The 19,580-nt window shown below is 36.6% G+C and overlaps 1 protein-coding gene across 1 annotated transcript; it reads right to left on the bottom strand.

The window, feature by feature from the left end:
- Positions 1-436: 436 nt before the first annotated feature.
- On the bottom strand, positions 437-16,895 carry nucks1a (nuclear casein kinase and cyclin-dependent kinase substrate 1a). The gene is made up of 9 exons (XM_028441466.1): positions 16,824-16,895; positions 16,653-16,678; positions 12,474-12,520; positions 8,579-8,669; positions 7,815-7,861; positions 7,583-7,729; positions 1,776-1,928; positions 1,552-1,704; positions 437-1,393 (listed from the first exon to the last, which is right to left on the bottom strand). Exons 2-9 carry the CDS (start codon positions 16,667-16,669, stop codon positions 1,140-1,142), a joined length of 909 nt encoding a protein of 302 aa, XP_028297267.1. The 5' UTR covers positions 16,670-16,678; positions 16,824-16,895; the 3' UTR covers positions 437-1,139.
- Positions 16,896-19,580: the final 2,685 nt, after the last annotated feature.

Raw genomic sequence — 19,580 nt, 5'->3', positions numbered from 1 at the left:
TAATTATTAATAGACTCTGTAAAAAATAACTATTTCTCTTGCTCTGATAGAACCACAGCTGAACATCTGTCCTGGTATCATAGTCCATCAGTTCTGGTCCCTCCATGATGGTTCTGATGGTGACGTATAAAATGACGTCACCCATACGTACTCGCACGAATGTGACCAGATAAAATTTTTACTCGCACACACTGAAGCATTTTGGTCGCAGACTCGAGCCGTGTTCAGGAAAGAATCCAAACTAATTAAAAGATTCTCATAAACATTGTTACTGCAGAGGTTTTAAATTGCGACAGGATTAAAAACTGAGGATTATTTTAAAACATTGATGGAGACAAAAGTTTTCTTTAAAATCAAGATACATTTTTATTTCTTTTCTTAAAAAACAAACATTACAAAAAAAATCTGAATAGAGAATTAGAACAATGAACCAGCAGAAGAAAAACATTCATTTTTATTTTAACTCAACAAAAAGAACAGATCAGATGTGATGGTGCCTGTGGTGCCTGGCCCAAGGGTTAGGGCAGCACGCCTGCTTCATTGGGGGGGGGGGGGCAAAAAGCCCACACATATGTTGGGCAAGCAAAAAAACCCACAAACATACAATGGGCATAGCCAAAAAAATACAGCCCAAACATACAATGGGTGTGGCCAAAAAGCAGACCAAACATATGATGGGCGTGGCCAAAAAGCAGCCCAAACAGAATGTAAACTGACACAAAAGTTAATTTCTGCGACAGGGACAAAATGTTACAATGGACGTCCCCACAAGTATAGAAAGATCAACACAGACATAAAAACATGCACAGCTGCTGTTAGCATGGACAGGCTAGCTCCTAGTTAGCACTCAGGGCTAGCTCTAATCACGTTTAAAAAGCAGGAACAGGTTTTAAAAGTTAAGTGAAGAACGTCCAGAAGTCGCTGCATCAACAAGAAAAACATCAGAACTTCACCTCCTCAGGGTCACAATCAAAAAAATCAAAGGATCAAAAGATCAAAGAAGAGTTTGAGATGCACATGGAGTCAAAGAGGAAGTTTAAAACATAGTTTGGATCCAAACCGTTGAGCCAGGCAGAACAAATCTAAAGAAAACCAAAAAACACCAACAACAAGAAGAAGGATTAAAACACCACCATCTTCTAGTCTTCTCCAGACGGAGCCTCCTCTTCTGAAACATCCTCCTCTTCCTCATCTTCATCTTCCTCGTCTGCAGCTGGAGCCTCTTTTGTCGTCTTAGGGGCAGGAGAACTCTCCTTCTTTTCTGGCTCCTCCTCTTCCTCTTCCAGGGGACTGTCAGGCTCCTCCTCTTCCTCCTCCTCTTTGGGCGAGCTCTTCTCCACGCTCTTGGAGGCGGGGCGTCCTTTGCCTTTTCCTTTCATGGGGCTCGGAGTCACTATAACCACGAGAAACATAAATATCATAAAAATTAAAACATCAGAGCAGGAAGTTCAGCGTACAACAGAGGAGAAGCTAACGAGGATGCTAGTGGTTGGATGTAGATGTAGTGGTCATCCAACCAAAAGACCCTCAGGCTGTGATTGGACGTCTCACCTGTGGCCTTTAGCCGAGGTTTGGGACTCTTCTTCTCCTTCTTCTCTGGTCGTCCTCGTCTGATCACCTTCTTTCCTTTTTTCTTGGAGCGTCCGTAGTCGCTGTCATCATCATCTTCCACCAGGAAGTCTTCATCACTACCAGACTCATCAGCTACAGAGAGAGAGAGGTTGTGAGGCGTGTTTTGATTGGCTGTGAGGCGTGTTCTGATTGGCTGTTCTTACGGTCGTTGTAGGCCTCCTCCTGCTCCTCCTGCTCCTCGTCCTCACTCCCTCCGTCCCCCAGGAGGATCTCTCTCTGTTTGGACACAGCTTTGGACGCTGCCTGACGCACCGTACGCTTCCTACTCACGTCTTTATCGTCGTCATCACTGTCGTCTGTAAACAGTGCACACGCTCACAACAAAGCTCCTCCCTCAGGAAACACCGTGGTTACCCTCTTAAACATGAGCCGTTTGACAGGGCGGGGCTAAATTATAATTAATAATAAAATGAAAAAATCTGTTGGTGTTGTAATTGAATTGTAATTGAATTCAGAAAATTGACTTTGTAATTGAAATTTACATGAAAATTCTATACAGGTGGTAATGGTTAGCGTTAGTATATTGTACAACTTTATATAAAAATACTGTGAATGTATAGTTTATAGTCAAAGCTAAAGATCAAACTGTTACAGATATAATCAATGCACTACAATGTAAAACAACAACATACAATCATTACAGACACTTATCACTTAAACTACATTTATCACCTTAGATTTAGTTCCTATTATACTATAAATTCCACACAACGGTTCTACCATAGATGATGATACTACTGGTACCAGTTTCTGCCTCTACTCTCCTCCTCTCACTGCACAGTCTAAACTCACTGCATGATATTCACTTGAAAACAAACCAACATGGCAACCAAACTCCACAACTGCTGAATGATTGGCTGTTTGCCTGTTACTGGTGACGTACAGAGATATGATAGGCTGTTTCTGCACGCTGGGTCCGCCCCTCTGTTAGCTGATTGGCTGTTAGTGTGTTACTGCTCCGCTTCAACAGAAACTCACTTCATAACAAACAAACAAGCTAAAGAAGCCAAAGCAGGAACACTGTGAACTCAAGATGTTTACAAATGATATACATACAAAGGAAAATCACATTCAATCTCCACCAGTGACATCATCAAGAAAATGCACAAATATAGTTTTCTCAGGGAATCACTTCCTGTTTATTGTATTTTATTCTCTATGGTTTATTATGTTGGAAAAGAAACATTATTGTCAAATAGTTTGTTTTTTTAAAGACAGTGGATTTATTATCTTAGGTTGATTATTTATATTAGTTAAACATAAATTAATGTACAAAGGAAACTGAATGATTTTTTTATTTATTCATTTATTAGTTTTTTTATAGTTTATATGCTTTTGTTCATGAACTATTATCATGCACCAAACAACACTAAGTAATTCATAAGTATTTCTAACTTGTACAAATACATTGTTGTTCATAATAATAATAAAAATTAAAAAAAGACTTTAGTATCATGTTATTACCTGGAACGTGATACTTTGTCTGGTATAGTATCATCGTTACTCATTTTGAGTAACGATGGAAGTATTAGAGTAGTACAGGAAGTATTAGAGTAGTACAGAAAGTATTAGAGTGGTACAGGAAGTATTAGAGTAGTTTAGAAAGTATTAGAGTAGTTTAGAAAGTATTAGAGTGGTACAGGAAGTATTAGAGTAGTTTAGAAAGTATTAAAGTTGTACAGGAAGTATTAGAGTTGTACAGGAAGTATTAGAGTTGTACAGGAAGTATTAGAGTTGTACAGGAAGTATTAAAGTTGTACAGGAAGTATTAGAGTTGTACAGGAAGTTTTAGAGTAGTACAGGAAGTATTAGAGTAGTTTAGAAAGTATTAAAAGTTGTACAGGAAGTATTAGGGTTGTACAGGAAGTATTAGAGTTGTACAGGAAGTATTAAAGTTGTACAGGAAGTATTAGAGTTGTACAGAAAGTATTAGAGTAGTTTAGAAAGTATTAAAGTTGTACAGGAAGTATTAGAGTTGTACAGGAAGTTTTAGAGTAGTACAGGAAGTATTAGAGTAGTTTAGAAAGTATTAAAAGTTGTACAGGAAGTATTAGAGTGGTACAGGAAGTATTAGAGTAGTTTAGAAAGCATTAAAGTTGTACAGGAAGTATTAGAGTAGTACAGGAAGTATTAGAGTAGTTTAGAAAGTATTAAAAGTTGTACAGGAAGTATTAGAGTTGTACAGGAAGTATTAGAGTTGTACAGGAAGTATTAAAGTTGTACAGGAAGTATTAGAGTTGTACAGAAAGTATTAGAGTAGTTTAGAAAGTATCAGAGTAGTTTAGAAAGTATTAGAGTAGTTTAGAAAGTATTAGAGTAGTTTAGAAAGTTTTAGAGTAGTTTAGGAAGTATTAGAGTAGTTTAGGAAGTATTAGAGTAGTTTAGAAAGTATTAGAGTAGTTTAGAAAGTATTAGAGTAGTTTAGAAAGTATCAGAGTAGTTTAGAAAGTATTATAGTATTACAGGAAGTATTAGAGTAGTTTAGAAAGTATTAGAGTAGTTTAGAAAGTATTAGAGTAGTTTAGAAGGTATTAGAGTAGTTTAGAAAGTATTAGAGTAGTTTAGAAAGTATTAGAGTAGTTTAGAAAGTATCAGAGTAGTTTAGAAAGTATTATAGTATTACAGGAAGTATTAGAGTAGTTTAGAAAGTATTAGAGTAGTACAGGAAGTATTAGAGTAGTACAGGAAGTATTAAAGTAGTACAGAAAGTATTAGAGTAGTTTAGAAAGTTTTAGAGTAGTTTAGGAAGTATTAGAGTAGTTTAGGAAGTATTAGAGTAGTTTAGAAAGTATTAGAGTAGTTTAGAAAGTATTAGAGTAGTTTAGAAAGTATTACAGTAGTACAGGAAGTATTAGAGTGGTACAGGAAGTATTAGAGTAGTTTAGAAAGCAATAAAGTTGTACAGGAAGTATTAGAGTAGTTTAGAAAGTATTCGAGTAGTTTAGAAAGTATCAGAGTAGTTTAGAAAGTATTATAGTATTACAGGAAGTATTAGAGTAGTTTAGAAAGTATTAGAGTAGTACAGGAAGTATTAGAGTAGTTTAGAAAGTATTAGAGTAGTACAGGAAGTATTAGAGTAGTACAGGAAGTATTAAAGTAGTACAGAAAGTATTAGAGTAGTTTAGAAAGTTTTAGAGTAGTTTAGGAAGTATTAGAGTAGTTTAGGAAGTATTAGAGTAGTTTAGAAAGTATTAGAGTAGTTTAGAAAGTATTAGAGTAGTTTAGAAAGTATTACAGTAGTACAGGAAGTATTAGAGTGGTACAGGAAGTATTAGAGTAGTTTAGAAAGCAATAAAGTTGTACAGGAAGTATTAGAGTAGTTTAGAAAGTATTAGAGTAGTTTAGAAAGTATTAGAGTAGTTTAGAAAGTATTACAGTAGTACAGGAAGTATTAGAGTGGTACAGGAAGTATTAGAGTAGTTTAGAAAGCAATAAAGTTGTACAGGAAGTATTAGAGTAGTTTAGAAAGTATTCGAGTAGTTTAGAAAGTATCAGAGTAGTTTAGAAAGTATTATAGTATTACAGGAAGTATTAGAGTAGTTTAGAAAGTATTAGAGTAGTACAGGAAGTATTAGAGTAGTTTAGAAGGTATTATAGTATTACAGGAAGTATTAGAGTAGTTTAGAAAGTATTAGAGTAGTTTAGAAAGTATTAGAGTAGTTTAGAAAGTATTAGAGTAGTTTAGAAAGTATTAGAGTAGTTTAGAAAGTATTAGAGTAGTACAGGAAGTATTAGAGTAGTACAGGAAGTATTAGAGTAGTACAGGAAGTATTAGAGTAGTACAGGAAGTATTAGAGTAGTACAGGAAGTATTAGAGTAGTACAGGAAGTATTAGAGTAGTACAGGAAGTATTAGAGTAGTACAGGAAGTATTAGAGTAGTACAGGAAGTATTAGAGTTGTACAGGAAGTATTAGAGTTGTACAGGAAGTATTAGAGTTGTACAGGAAGTATTAGAGTTGTACAGGAAGTATTAGAGTAGTACAGGAAGTATTAGAGTAGTACAGGAAGTATTAGAGTTGTACAGGAAGTATTAGAGTTGTACAGGAAGTATTAGAGTTGTACAGGAAGTATTAGAGTTGTACAGGAAGTATTAGAGTTGTACAGGAAGTATTAGAGTTGTACAGGAAGTATTAGAGTAGTTCAGGAAGTATTAGAGTGGTACAGGAAGTATTAGAGTGGTACAGGAAGTATTAGAGTGGTACAGGAAGTATTAGAGTGGTACAGGAAGTATTAGAGTTGTACAGGAAGTATTAGAGTTGTACAGGAAGTATTAGAGTTGTACAGGAAGTATTAGAGTAGTACAGGAAGTATTAGAGTAGTACAGGAAGTATTAGAGTAGTACAGGAAGTATTAGAGTGGTACAGGAAGTATTAGAGTGGTACAGGAAGTATTAGAGTGGTACAGGAAGTATTAGAGTGGTACAGGAAGTATTAGAGTAGTACAGGAAGTATTAGAGTAGTACAGGAAGTATTAGAGTGGTACAGGAAGTATTAGAGTTGTACAGGAAGTATTAGAGTTGTACAGGAAGTATTAGAGTTGTACATGAAGTATTAGAGTTGTACAGGAAGTATTAGAGTAGTTCAGGAAGTATTAGAGTAGTACAGGAAGTATTAGAGTAGTACAGGAAGTATTAGAGTTGTACAGGAAGTATTAGAGTAGTTCAGGAAGTATTAGAGTGGTACAGGAAGTATTAGAGTTGTACAGGAAGTATTAGAGTTGTACAGGAAGTATTAGAGTTGTACATGAAGTATTAGAGTAGTACAGGAAGTATTAGAGTAGTACAGGAAGTATTAGAGTGGTACAGGAAGTATTAGAGTAGTTCAGGAAGTATTAGAGTAGTACAGGAAGTATTAGATTAGTACAGGAAGTATTAGAGTAGTTCAGGAAGTATTAGAGTAGTACAGGAAGTATTAGAGTAGTACAGGAAGTATTAGAGTAGTAGAGCAGTAGTTAACCAGGGTTGCCTGTTAGATTCTATAGATGCGAGTTGCCCTGATGCAGAACACCTGTAGTCATGGTAACACAAACTTATATATGATTCTCTTCAAGATCATTTTACAAAAAAAACACAAAAAAAAGCTGACGTCCACACCATAAATATTAATACCAATATATTCATTGATTAGGAAGCCTAATAAAGTAATCAATAGATGAGAAACTAATTATATGATAGATAATATTTATTAGTGTATTTTACAGCTGATTAAGACATGAGTCAAACTGACCAGTTAGCATTAGAGATGCTAACAGAAAGCTAACACAAGAGGAAGGTTACGTTTAATCAGGGTTATTTATTAAAGGCTCAGTAATTGTGATTAATTGCAATTGAACTTTAGTAATTGAGAACGTAACTGTAATTCACTTTCAGGGGAAACATAATTGGAATTGGAAATAAAAAGCATCACTATAATTGTAACTGAATTGTAAATGAATATGAGTAATTATAACTAAAACATGTAATGGACTCCAACCCTGGCCTTTGACCAATAGGAATCATGCTGATGGAGTAATTAATGAGCTTCATTTCTCCAGCGTGTGTTTTAAGTTTTATTTTATATTTTAGTGTAAGATATGAATAAAGAAATGACAGTAACTTTTTGTTATTTCTCATTAACTGTAAATTAATATTCAGTTAGTGCTGCAGCTCAGCTTTGTGGGAACAAATATAACATTCTTTATTGGACCGTACCAAGTGTTCATGGGGCTGTTCTAGTGTCTGATTGGAGCTCTGCAGTGTTAACTCCTCCTCCTTCTCTAACAGAACAGAAGGGGTGGGGCTATCACTGCAGAGAGACGACTAACGATCAGATTGACCATCATCATCACAACCAGGGTTGGTTTTCCACTACAGTGTATCATATATATATTATAAATGCATTTAGTTTTCACTGCTATGAGATAATGTGCCTCTATTTCCCAGCATGCATCAGCAGCAGGAAGTGGTCATACCTGCGCCCCGTTTCCTCTTGGGTCCTCTCTTAGTGGGTTTCTCTGCTTTCACTTTCTTTCCCTTCTTTCCTTTCTTCTCTTCATAGTCACTCCCTCCATCCTCTTCCTCTCCAAACTCATTGTCTTCCTCCTCACTGCCAAAGTCATCTACACACACACACACACACACACACACTTATAAGAGTGTGCACGTGAACCCAGGTTATCTTCATCTAACAGTCCAGGCACTCACCTGCTGAATCATTCTTGGATTTAGAGATCTTTTCATCAGAGTCCTCACTGCAACACACACACACACACACACACGCGCGCGCTTTAGGGCCGATACCATTTTTCCCGTCAGCCGTAGCCGATTCAGATAAAAAAGGAAGATTTATTGAAATTAACAAAGTTAGAACGACACTAAGTAAAAAATATTTAAATAATAAAAACCGGTGATGTAGAACAAGTAAAAAATAAAGTGAGACATCTGATGAAATATTATGAGAGAAAACTATTCGTCCTTGTCCTGAAAATAGCTTTGACAAAGGATATATTTTATTAACAGGATTATTGAGTATATATATATATATAGTTATAATATTAAACACAAAAAGAAACCATGAATATTAATTCAGATGCTTTGAAAGTTTAAAACCAGTCGTTGTGGTTGAAGAGCTTCTTTCAACCATGCTAGTGGGGGGAGGGGCTCTGCATTCTGTGTCTCCAGCAACAGGAGCAGCCACTCTGTTTATAAAGCAGATCAGTCAACGCAGTAGCGCACATCGGCCGATGACGATACACACAATCGGTCGATCTCTATTACTAGCTGAACACTGGGTAGAATCCACACAAACCCAATGATTGTCCATCTTTTCGTCTATAGATCCATAGTCTTAGTGCTGCTTTACTGATAGATACATTATTGATACATAGAGTCCAATCACCAGTAGATCCTCTACTCAACAACCATAATGTTCTTCTTCTTCTGACATATTAACTATAACTATCTCTTACCTTTCTTCCTGTGAGTTCTTTGAGCGTTTGATCTTCGGCTCACGAGGAGCCGAACGCACTTTCTTCGGCTTGTTCTCCCCATACTCCTCCTCTGTAGAGATAAAACACATGGCTACTGTTAGCATAGAGGCTAGCAGCTAGTCCATTTAAGGTAATAGTCCACTCTTTAGTGCAGGCTGCAGGGCATTGTTTCACAAACAACAGGGTTGCCAGATTCGTTGTTTGTGTTTGAGCTGTTTTTATTGGAATGGGCGGGTTCTAAGATGATCTAATATGGCAACATTGATTCCCGAATTCACTTGTGACATCACAAACTTAGAAAATTTGAAACAAAGCCGTTTTCGCTGTGTTATAAGACTTTCACAAACCACTGGATGGTTTTATTTCACATTGTGTGTGCTGGTAGACACTCAAGTTACCTCATATGTGATCAAAAAAACTGCAAAAGTGGACTTTTCCTAATAAGTCATCTTTAATGATGGTATTGAAACTGATACTGTTGCTATTTTTATGACCCCAAACCCATTGTTTCATAAAACCCTTGAATCAAACCTTTGAATACATCATGCTGCCTGTATATTAGTAGCGTAGCGCCCTGCACTGCTGGGGTGGAGGGGGTGGGGAGGGCACGCACCGCAGTTCTGCCCTAAAGGTAATGTACGGACGTGATTGACGCTGTTAACACAGTTTTACAGGCTTTAATGGAGGTCGTAGTAACCAGTAGATAATAGTCGATGCTAACGATAAACAGTCTGACACCATCATTCATTCACACTTCCCTGTGGGAACAGAATGTGTTAACACACTCACTCTTTCCCCGCCCTTTCCCCAGCCTTCCAGCCAATCAACACTCAGAACACATGTAAACAAGACACACATTGGCAGAGAAAGCTGCACGTAAACATGATGCCTTCACGGCCATGGGAAATCATAGTTGTTCCTGGGCTCCAGCAGCAAATGATGAGAATGAGCAAAAAAAAAAAAGTGAAAAATGAAGTTTTCCTGAACTTTACTGTTCACAGGAATTTAAAAGTATTTTCTTACATTTACCAAAGACCTGACTTTATGCACTTTAAGACAATTCAGAAACGTTTTAAATTCTGAATGTTTGCTTTTATTTACAATTATTTATTTATGTTTATGGTTGTGTCTCTTATTATACAGTTATATTTGTTGTGCAGCCACTAGAACATTAGAACAAAACCTTTGTGAGACTCAAAGAATGAGAATGTGTTGCGTTTATAATGTGTCTGTTACCATTTTATTTACAGTCTGTTAGTGCTTTGAGTTGATTTAAGTCATTGTGTTTTTGTTCTGCTCAGGAAGGCTGTGCGTTCTCACGATTGTAGATTTTAAGGATTACAACATGACAACGATCTCCCATATCACAGAGATCACAGAACTGTCTGTAGTTCATATTTTAACCCTTGCGGTGCCGTGTCTGTGTCATATGTCTGTGGTCCACACACAGAACATCCAATGGTTATTTTTTTCTGCCAAATCACACCATTTACTAGTCAGTATGTCAGTGTTACAGACATTACAGAATAATTAAGCACTTAAACAGGGCAGAAGTATGCTCTCCCCCCCGTGCACAGACACACACAGTCAGCTGTGTCAGTGACTGTCTGTCAGAGGCTCAGTGCAGATGTCTGTCTGTCTGTTAAACACTGAGAGATGTTTGAGGAAACACTGCATGTGTTTCTCTTCTCTAACTAACTCTGTCACTGCGCTGTAGCAGAGATCTGCTGCTGCTGCAGCTAACGGGGCTGTTTACACATTCTTAAAGAGACAGTGTCCTGAATGTGATTTACTTTAAAAACTACTTTCAACAACTCAGAGCTGCCCTGAAAAAATCATCACTACATCATTTAATCACATTTCAGCCTTAATGAAGGAAAAAGTCCAAAGTGCATTTTTCTCTACTGACTTTGACCCATTATTGTTTTTCTTGTAAAACTATTAAAAAAATCAATAAATGGTTTATATCACCTATTGTCATTTAGAGTAAAAATATATAGATATGAATATTGGTCCATATCATCCAGGCCTAATGTAACCAAAGCAGTAACGTTTTATCTTGTAAAGGATATGATTGTCTAAACTGTGTGAAATGAGGCGTTCAAACACTGTTTAAAGTATGATTTTATTAATATGAGTGTGTTACCTCAATAACTAATAGAAATCACTGATATACTGCCTTGTTATGTAGCATGTGATGCTAATGCTACACCACTTTAGCTAAACAAAGTAAGACTGTGACTATAAGAACATGTCAGACTTTTTGTTTGATGTTAATTATACTTAAAACCAGTTTGATAAATTGCTTACATACAATTTAAAAATTTTTGTGAAATGACCTTGTGTAAAATTATCTTTTATTCCTTCTTTTCCATTTAGTGCAATGATTTTAAGTAGGTGAATGGGTTGTTTATTAGTAAATAACTTTAAAATAATCTAAATGATTTGAATGAAAAAAATCGTGATAAAAACGTGATCGTGATTTTACAAAGAAATAATCGTGATATATTTCTCCCATATCACCCACCCCTATGCTCAGGTGGCGTTAAATAAAACGTACATGATTAATGCAGCATGAGATTCAATTATTAATGTAAATATTCATATTTTTCTAATGAACCAAGATAAAGGTGTAGTTTCTACTATGTGCATTAGTTCTAATGAGAATGTTTTCCATCTCCAAGTAAAATTGGTACTGTGTGATATCCTTAACTAAATCAAAAATCAATCAAAAGTAGGGATGTAACGATTAATCGTAAGGCAGTTAAAAATCGATTCATAGGTATCATGGTTCATATCGATACTCTGAAAATTGAATCGCAGTACTTTTTTTTAAACAGCAGAGCTATCTATTTATCCTTCTCTTGTCCAGAAGCGTAGGTGGCGGGCGGAATCTCCTACTACTCTTAAACATGTTCATAAATGATTCCTTACCCCTTTAGCACTAAACGAATATCTGTAATATTAAATGAATATCTGTAAAAGTCACGTTTTTCTATTAGCTCTGTCTGCTAGTGCATAGCATCTCTTCTTCACTGCTAGAATATCTGCATGCCAACCGACCACTGGGTTACCAGCGCCCTCTGCTGGTCCAAACAAATATCTGATGTAATTGCAGTACATTGAATGTGCACTTTTAAAAATAAAAAGAACTATGATGTAGTTTTGCATTGTTTACTATAGAACTAGAATTTAAATTAATAGGCTTCTTCTTCATTTGTATTATTCCTTTATTTATTTCATTCAGGATTTATTTTTAGTTAAATTGCCTTGTTTTGAATAGTTTATCAAGGGATTATTTTGATAATGAAAGATAAAAGGAAAATAGTACAGTATTTTCCTGAAAAAAAAAATAAAGGAATATTTTTCAGTCGTCATCTGTCTACAGTCTCATTTTGTAAAATAAATCATGAAAGAATCGTATCATATCGGGAGTTGAGTGAATCGTTACATCCCTAACCCAGCCCTAGCATAGAGGCTAGCAGCTTCAAGAGAACACCAGCCACAACACATGGCTACTGTTAGCATAGAGGCTAGCAGCTTCAACAGAACATTAACAGTGATGAACCTAAACAGGATGTTTAAAATTTAAAATAAAATAGTACATATGCTCATATTGTAAAAAGATCAGATCCCTTTTAAGTGGTTTTAAATAAACTTTGGTGATAAAAAAATATCAAACTATAATTTTTTCAGGTCAAAAATATAAATTAAACTAGTGTGAATGAGCCAGAACATGTGTGATATATTTCTGTGGTAATAATACTTATTTATATAAATGGTTCCTTTATGTAGATCCAACAATTAATAAACGCACCACTAGCTCATTTAAACACAGGCTTTACTGATTATTATTATTATTATTACTACTCACCTCCATCAGACTCATTGAATTGTGAGTAGTTCACCACTTTCCTGTTTCTGTGAAGAAAAAACAACAACCAATCAAATCACTGAAGACATGGAACTCCCAAAGGGTTAATAATGCTTTAGTGAAATAAACACCATCAAAGCATATAGTGGCCTTATGCCCCGCCCACCAGGTATAATAGGGCCCTATAAAATCTGCGTTAATGGAGTTTGGTTTTATTAAGCAAAATTATTAATGCCACTGACGACGCCATGACAGAGTCACCGCTCAGGCCTGGTGCTTCTACCATGTGTTGTGACTGTAAACCGTACACGTGTCCAGGAGAGACAGAACTTTAGCTTGTTTGTTTGTTATGAAGTGAGTTTCTGTTGAAGCAGAGCAGTAACACACTAACAGCCAATCAGCTAACAGAGGGGCGGACCCAGCGTGCAGAAACAGCCTATCATATCTCTGTACGTCACCAGTAACAGGCAAACAGCCAATCATTCAGCAGTTGTGGAGTTTGGTTGCCATGTTGGATTGTTTTCAAGTGAATATCATGCAGTGAGTTTAGACTGTGCAGTGAGAGGAGGAGAGTAGAGGCAGAAACTGGTACCAGTAGTATCATCATCTATGGTAGAACCGTTGTGTGGAATTTATAGTATAATAGGAACTAAATCTAAAGTGATAAATGTAGTTTGTTAAGTGATACCTGTAGTTTAAGTGATACGTGTAGTATGTAAATGATGTTGCTGTCTGACTAATCTTAGCTTGTTAGCTCCTGAGGGTTGGACTTTGGAGGCAGAACAAGAGAGCAGCGGGGAGGGAGGGGTCTGAGTGTTGCGGACTGCACCTTTAATGCAGTTCTCATACATCTTTATGACATATAAATAATTAACAAGGAGCAATTAGAATAATCCATGTCACTACAACTTAAATCTACCTTTGAATTGTTTCTTACACACGTTTTTGTTTAATTATGAGTTTTTTTTTTAAATTTAGTTTCCTCACAGGAGTTAAAAACTAATATTTTCTTAAAAAAATTATAAATAATTAAAAAAAAAGAGAATTAAAAAAATTTAAGTGGAAAACAAAATGTGGGATTGGGAAAACGGATTTTATAGGGCCCTAATATGTATTATTTATAAAATGGATATCTGTGTCTTTGTATAAATGTTGGTGTGTCAGTCCTGATGACGTCATGACTGATCGTCATAGATGTAAACATCCACCAATAAAAACATGGAATTTAGACCCTATAGCCTATCACTACAGCACCAAACCAAACAACCAGAAACATTTGTTTCATAACTTATGTCCCGTTTTTCAAACACATGGAGGGGCGTGTGTGCACATGCTATCGGTCAGAAGAAAGAAAAAAAAAACACGTCTCCATTGCAGAGGTCGCAGATATTTGCTTATCAACACACGATTGATATAGCGTGGTATCAATCATGTGTTGAGAGGTAAATATTGTTTTCAATCTGACCGATACACAAGATACAGTTTGGAAGTTTAGTATGCTCGAAAAGTCCATATTTACAAATACAAATGTACAATTATATGTCTATGTATTTTAATGTGTTAAAAAGTATAAAGATACAATTTGTTAAAGCTTTTAATTTATGTTTTGAAAATGAATGATACATATGTACTTATCACAAGTTTAAAGTACACTATTGTGTGTAATATTATCTATAAATAAATGTTTCTTTTAGTTTTGACATAAGATAGTAAATATAAAATGTAAAAAATGATGTCACTGGTTGTGCAATTGTCATACTTACACAAAGTATTTTTGTATTGTTTGACCCTTTTTAAATTCAGTTTTCAGCTACACTAAGGTATTTTTTATTTATTTATTTTAAATGACTGCTCTCCTGTGAAAAAATAAGTACAATTTCAATATTGATAGATGTGCCATTCAAAATAAATGTTCTTCCAAGCATAAAGGTGTGTTAAATTGTTTTATACCTATTTAAAATATTTAAAATCTGCTCTCAAGTTGTGATATTTAGTTTTTTAATACAAGTAAAATACTGTAAATAATGGATAAATTAATCGATTACTAAAATAATCAATATTTGCAGTCCTAATCCAAAGTAATGTCCAACAGGAGCAGTTAAAGGGTTAATAACGAACAGTGATGGACCAGGATTAGAACAAATGACCCTCTGATTATAACCTGGTTCATTAACCACTGATTAATCAGCTCAGATCTTGATCAGAAACCGTCACAGTTTCTAATGTCTACAAATGTTTGGTCACACATGGAACATCTGCTCCAAACCCAGCCCAGAAACTAGGGACGCACCAATCACCAATTTATTTAAAATAAAAGTTTAGAACATTACTGTACAAAATACTAAATGATATCTGTTTCTTTAGTCTTTGATTTGTTCACATTTTAAAAACTAAATAAACGTGTCCATCAGGTTCCACTGCAGACCTGTTTACAGCTCTTTGACTAAAATAAAGTGCACAGTCAGCAGTATTTAGTTTAACAAATAAAGAAAATCACAGGGTTTGGGGTAGATGATATAATAATAATAATAATCTACAGGACAAACTAACAAAACATCTTAAATCACTAATAAAGTGTCCTGAGTTTTAAGTTTCCTTGTTGTACAAAAATAAAAAATGTCCAAATGCAGCAGCTTTGTGGATATTTAAATATAAAAATATGAATCTAAAAATAACTTACAACAGCTGACAGGATAAAAGCTAAATAAATAAATAATAATAAAGTCCATCATGTGTAACATTTTCATAAGTTAACGTGTAATAACAGAATGAACATGACACAGGTTATTTGTTCTCACACTTATTACAGTCACTTATACATTAGTGGAAGCTTTTTATTTATGAACAAAACCATGAACTCATCATTTTCCTCGTAGTAACTTTGATCTTTTCACTGATAAACGCTGTCAGCGAACAACTGGCTCTGTTTACGCTAGCATTAGCTTTAGCATTAGCACTTACAGAAAAACTTTTTTATAAATTACCAACAAATACGTTTTTTTCCCCCAAGATAATTCTTAATTAGGGCAAGATTCAAGATATATCAAATCCTATTTTAGCTAAATAAATAATTACAATATCACCTATATCGATAGTTTTTATAACTTGTTTTGTATTAAAATGCTGGTTTTAAGAGTCGTCTCTTTCTCAGAACATGTAATTCACAGTTAAATGATCACTGTGTTAGAACCCAGACATTCATCTACAGAACTCACTCACACGTGCTGTCCCTTAGAGGAGAAAAACACTAAAGTGGCACACATTGACCAGCTGTTTGTTCATAAATGTCTGTGGTATTTTGTGGTCAGACTTTATTTAAATTTAAAATAAGTACCACATTATTATTACATATCGTCATTTTAAGAAAACATTGATATAAGTTTCGGTTCATATCTCCCAACCTTAGCAGAACAAACAGGCTTTCTAATCTTTACCCACTGACCTACTAACACACTCTCATTGGTTGAAGCATGTGATGATGTCATCAGATACCAGTGGATGGTCCAATCAGAGACAGTTTACCTTCAGTAATCAATTAAACATCTTCTGTTTGTGGTAATAATAACTCATCAAATACATAAACACACACACGTGTGTTTATGAATGAGAAATAAAGCGCAGAGGGGGCGTGGCGGCCTCCCTCTGACGTCACCATCAAACGTGATTTAGTGCCGTCCCGCGCTCATTCAGCCGCCATGTTTGTAGTCCTAGACGCGTCGTTAAAGCGTGAAATAAAGGCAGAACGCGTTGATTGAGTGAAAGTGTAGTGACTTACATATAAATAATAATAATATAATAAACCGTTAGTGTAGCCCCCCCCACCCCCCGTGCTTTAATGGTGGTGTGGATGAACAGTGAGGATGAATGGGAGGCCATGTTCTCTCACACACACAGTAACGCACTAACAAGCGGAGCCCGTCCAAAGAACCGCTCTATCCTCAGCGGGTTCCCCCTCAGAACCTCACCGACCCCCGGCCTCCCTGAGGGCCGCTGATGGAGCCTGGAGCCCGGGGCGGCCCGCCTCCTCACACCGGACATGGCGCCCCGTGCTCGGCATGGCTCCATGTTGGAGAAGCTAACCACAGAGCTACACGCTCATCCACACCTTACACGATCAAACGTGATTAAACCCACACGGAGAACCGGAGGCAGTGTACATGTGCGTGTGCGTGTACGTACCGGACTGGTCTGGACATGGTGGAACACTGGGAGGTTCAGGATGAAAAAAGGAGGGAGAAGAAAGAGCTCAGCGGGTAAAAACAAACCGCTCCACAAAACACGAGCTGAAGCTAATGCTAACGCTAGCAAACACAAAGCACGCTCACAAAGCCACAATATTCTTATTTTTACCTCCAGCTGCTCAAAATGGTGATTAAAACAAACTGAAACTGCAGCCTGTGATCAACCGAACACCGAGGCTAAACGGGCGGGGCGTGCTGGGGACAAGCCCCGCCCACACGGCACTGTGAGTGGAGCACAGCGCAGATCCGCTCTGCTCATTGGTCTATTCAAACAACTGCTCCTTTTCCCATTGGTCATCGCTGCTGTTCGTTTTGAAGCGATACACGTTAAGCCCCGCCTCTTTCAGCAGGTTCGGTTGGACGAGCAGAGCTAAGAAAACAAAAAGAGGCCTCGGTTCTCCGTTAGTCCGTGTTTATAACACACACACTGTAACACATACACACACTGTAACACACACACACACTGTAACACATACACACACTGTAACACATACACACACTGTAACACACACACACACTGTAACACATACACACACTGTAACACACACACACACACTGTAACACATACACACACACACTGTAACACATACACACACTGTAACACATACACACACACTGTAACACATACACACACTGTAACACATACACACACACTGTAACACATACACACACTGTAACACACACACACACTGTAACACACACACACACTGTAACACACACACTGTAACACATACACACACACACTGTAACACATACACACACTGTAACACATACACACACACACTGTAACACATACACACACTGTAACACATCACACACACACACACTGTAACACATACACACACACACTGTAACACATACACACACTGTAACACACACACACACACTAACACACACACACACACTGTAACACATACACACACACACTGTAACACATACACACACTGTAACACATCACACACACACACACACACTGTAACACATACACACACTGTAACACATCACACACACACACACACACACTGTAACACACACACTAACACACACACACACACTGTAACACATACACACACACACTGTAACACATACACACACTGTAACACATCACACACACACACACACACTGTAACACATACACACACTGTAACACACACACACACACACACTCTAACACACACACACTGTAACACACACACACACACTGTAATAATAATAAATATAGTCCCAATCGGCGATAAACAGCCCTCGCCTTCACCACACACAAAATTAACAATCAACGTTTGTTTGTGCAAATGGGAGCATTTTCAAAAAAATTTAAATTTTCAAAGGTTTTAGCCAAAATACAAGTAATCAAAAATCTATAGATAACGTTTGATATCTCACTTCTCTAGATGATCTCCAGCGATTTTGAGCCCGTCAGTGAAACGCCCGAGGAGAAATGCGTTAAAATACAACGTGAGCGAAAATAGCAATTTTCAATTCAAGATTCTGGACTTCCTGTAGGAACGAGAATCAAAAACCAGTTCTTTCTGAGAACCGGTTCCATTAATCCAATTCCTAGGAATCGTTTGTTTGCTTGTATTTCAATTCAGCTTATCTGTTCCTCTTACGTCACAAATACATAACGATAAACTCCTCCAGGTCCTGTATATTGTGTTTATGCTAGCACCAAGTGAAGCTCCTCCCACCATACAGTTGTTTGCTGTCCACCTCCTCCACCCACAGCTGTGCTGTGTTTGTAGCATCTCTGTTGCTACGCTAGTCACTTCCTGGTTCATTACACTCACACTAAAGTTGATTCTAGCACAAACTTTTCTTCTGAAAACAACAAACATCAGCAAAAACACACCTCTGAGTGGTGTTCCATAAAGTAGGTTATGTTCAAACTCTGAGTATGTTACCATGGTAACATTGTCCATGAACTAAACCTGGTCACTGACAGGTTTTATCAAAGAAACCCTGGGTTTCTACCTGGCTCCGCCCACCTGAACACTTTAATGAACCTTAACACTTTTCTCTGAAACACATTAGTGACATCACACACCACAGACGTGTTCACATCATTAATAATGTTGTGTTGATTTATTGTGATAACAGTAGTTTTCTTTCTAACATTGTAGATGTAGATCATTTAGTGAAACACACTGAGAGATTGATCTACATTAAAACATCTACTGACGTCTGTAGTAAAGTTCACTGAATACAAACCTGTAGATAATATAAAGTAGAAGATGATCATTTAAATTAATGCACTTTTATTGTTTTTTATTGTTATACAGTTAAATCTGTAGATCATACATCTATGAAGGTATGATGTCACAGTGAATTGTGATGCTGCTCTAGGAAGTGATGGGTCGCAGGTTCACGTCCCACTTCAGTGTTTATTTATGACATTATTTATGACGTAGAGATGAATCTGGTGATAATATTACATTAAAAATCAATATAAATGATTAGATATGAAGCATCAGTCACTGTGTTTATATCCAGTGTAACAGGAGGACTCTCTATGCAGACATCCTATGATGCTGACACGTCTCCTCAGACACATTTTATTATTATTATTCACCACTCGTCACGTCACTGAAGAGATAAAGTGATGAAGTGATCATAAAGTGTTATTAATTACAGGTGATTTAATCACTATAATCACTGAAGACTGAACACACCTTTAGAACAGGATCATATTCATCAAACAACGGCTTATTTCACCCATTACGGTGAATAAATCACTATTTTCTGGGTGGTTGCCATGGCAGCTCGAGTCATCTTCAATCCATTGATGATGTCTGTTTATTGTGCACATCAGTAACCCAAGGTTTACATACTCAGGGTTTATTAACCCACTTCATACCAGCTTTAATGG

The sequence above is a fragment of the Gouania willdenowi genome, unplaced genomic scaffold, assembly GCF_900634775.1.
Source record: "Gouania willdenowi unplaced genomic scaffold, fGouWil2.1 scaffold_261_arrow_ctg1, whole genome shotgun sequence".
In the NCBI taxonomy this organism is placed as follows: domain Eukaryota; kingdom Metazoa; phylum Chordata; class Actinopteri; order Blenniiformes; family Gobiesocidae; genus Gouania; species Gouania willdenowi.
This window is presented reverse-complemented; position numbering and strand designations above follow the sequence as displayed.

Excerpts from the sequence above, each read along its gene's own strand:
- nucks1a (XM_028441466.1), bottom strand. Across the intron at positions 8,670-12,473 it reads ATTCAATGAGTCTGATGGAG|AGGAGGAGTATGGGGAGAAC; the intron begins GTGAGTAGTAAT and ends TTATCTCTACAG. Across the intron at positions 1,705-1,775 it reads GGAGGAGGCCTACAACGACC|CTGATGAGTCTGGTAGTGAT; the intron begins GTAAGAACAGCC and ends CTCTCTCTGTAG.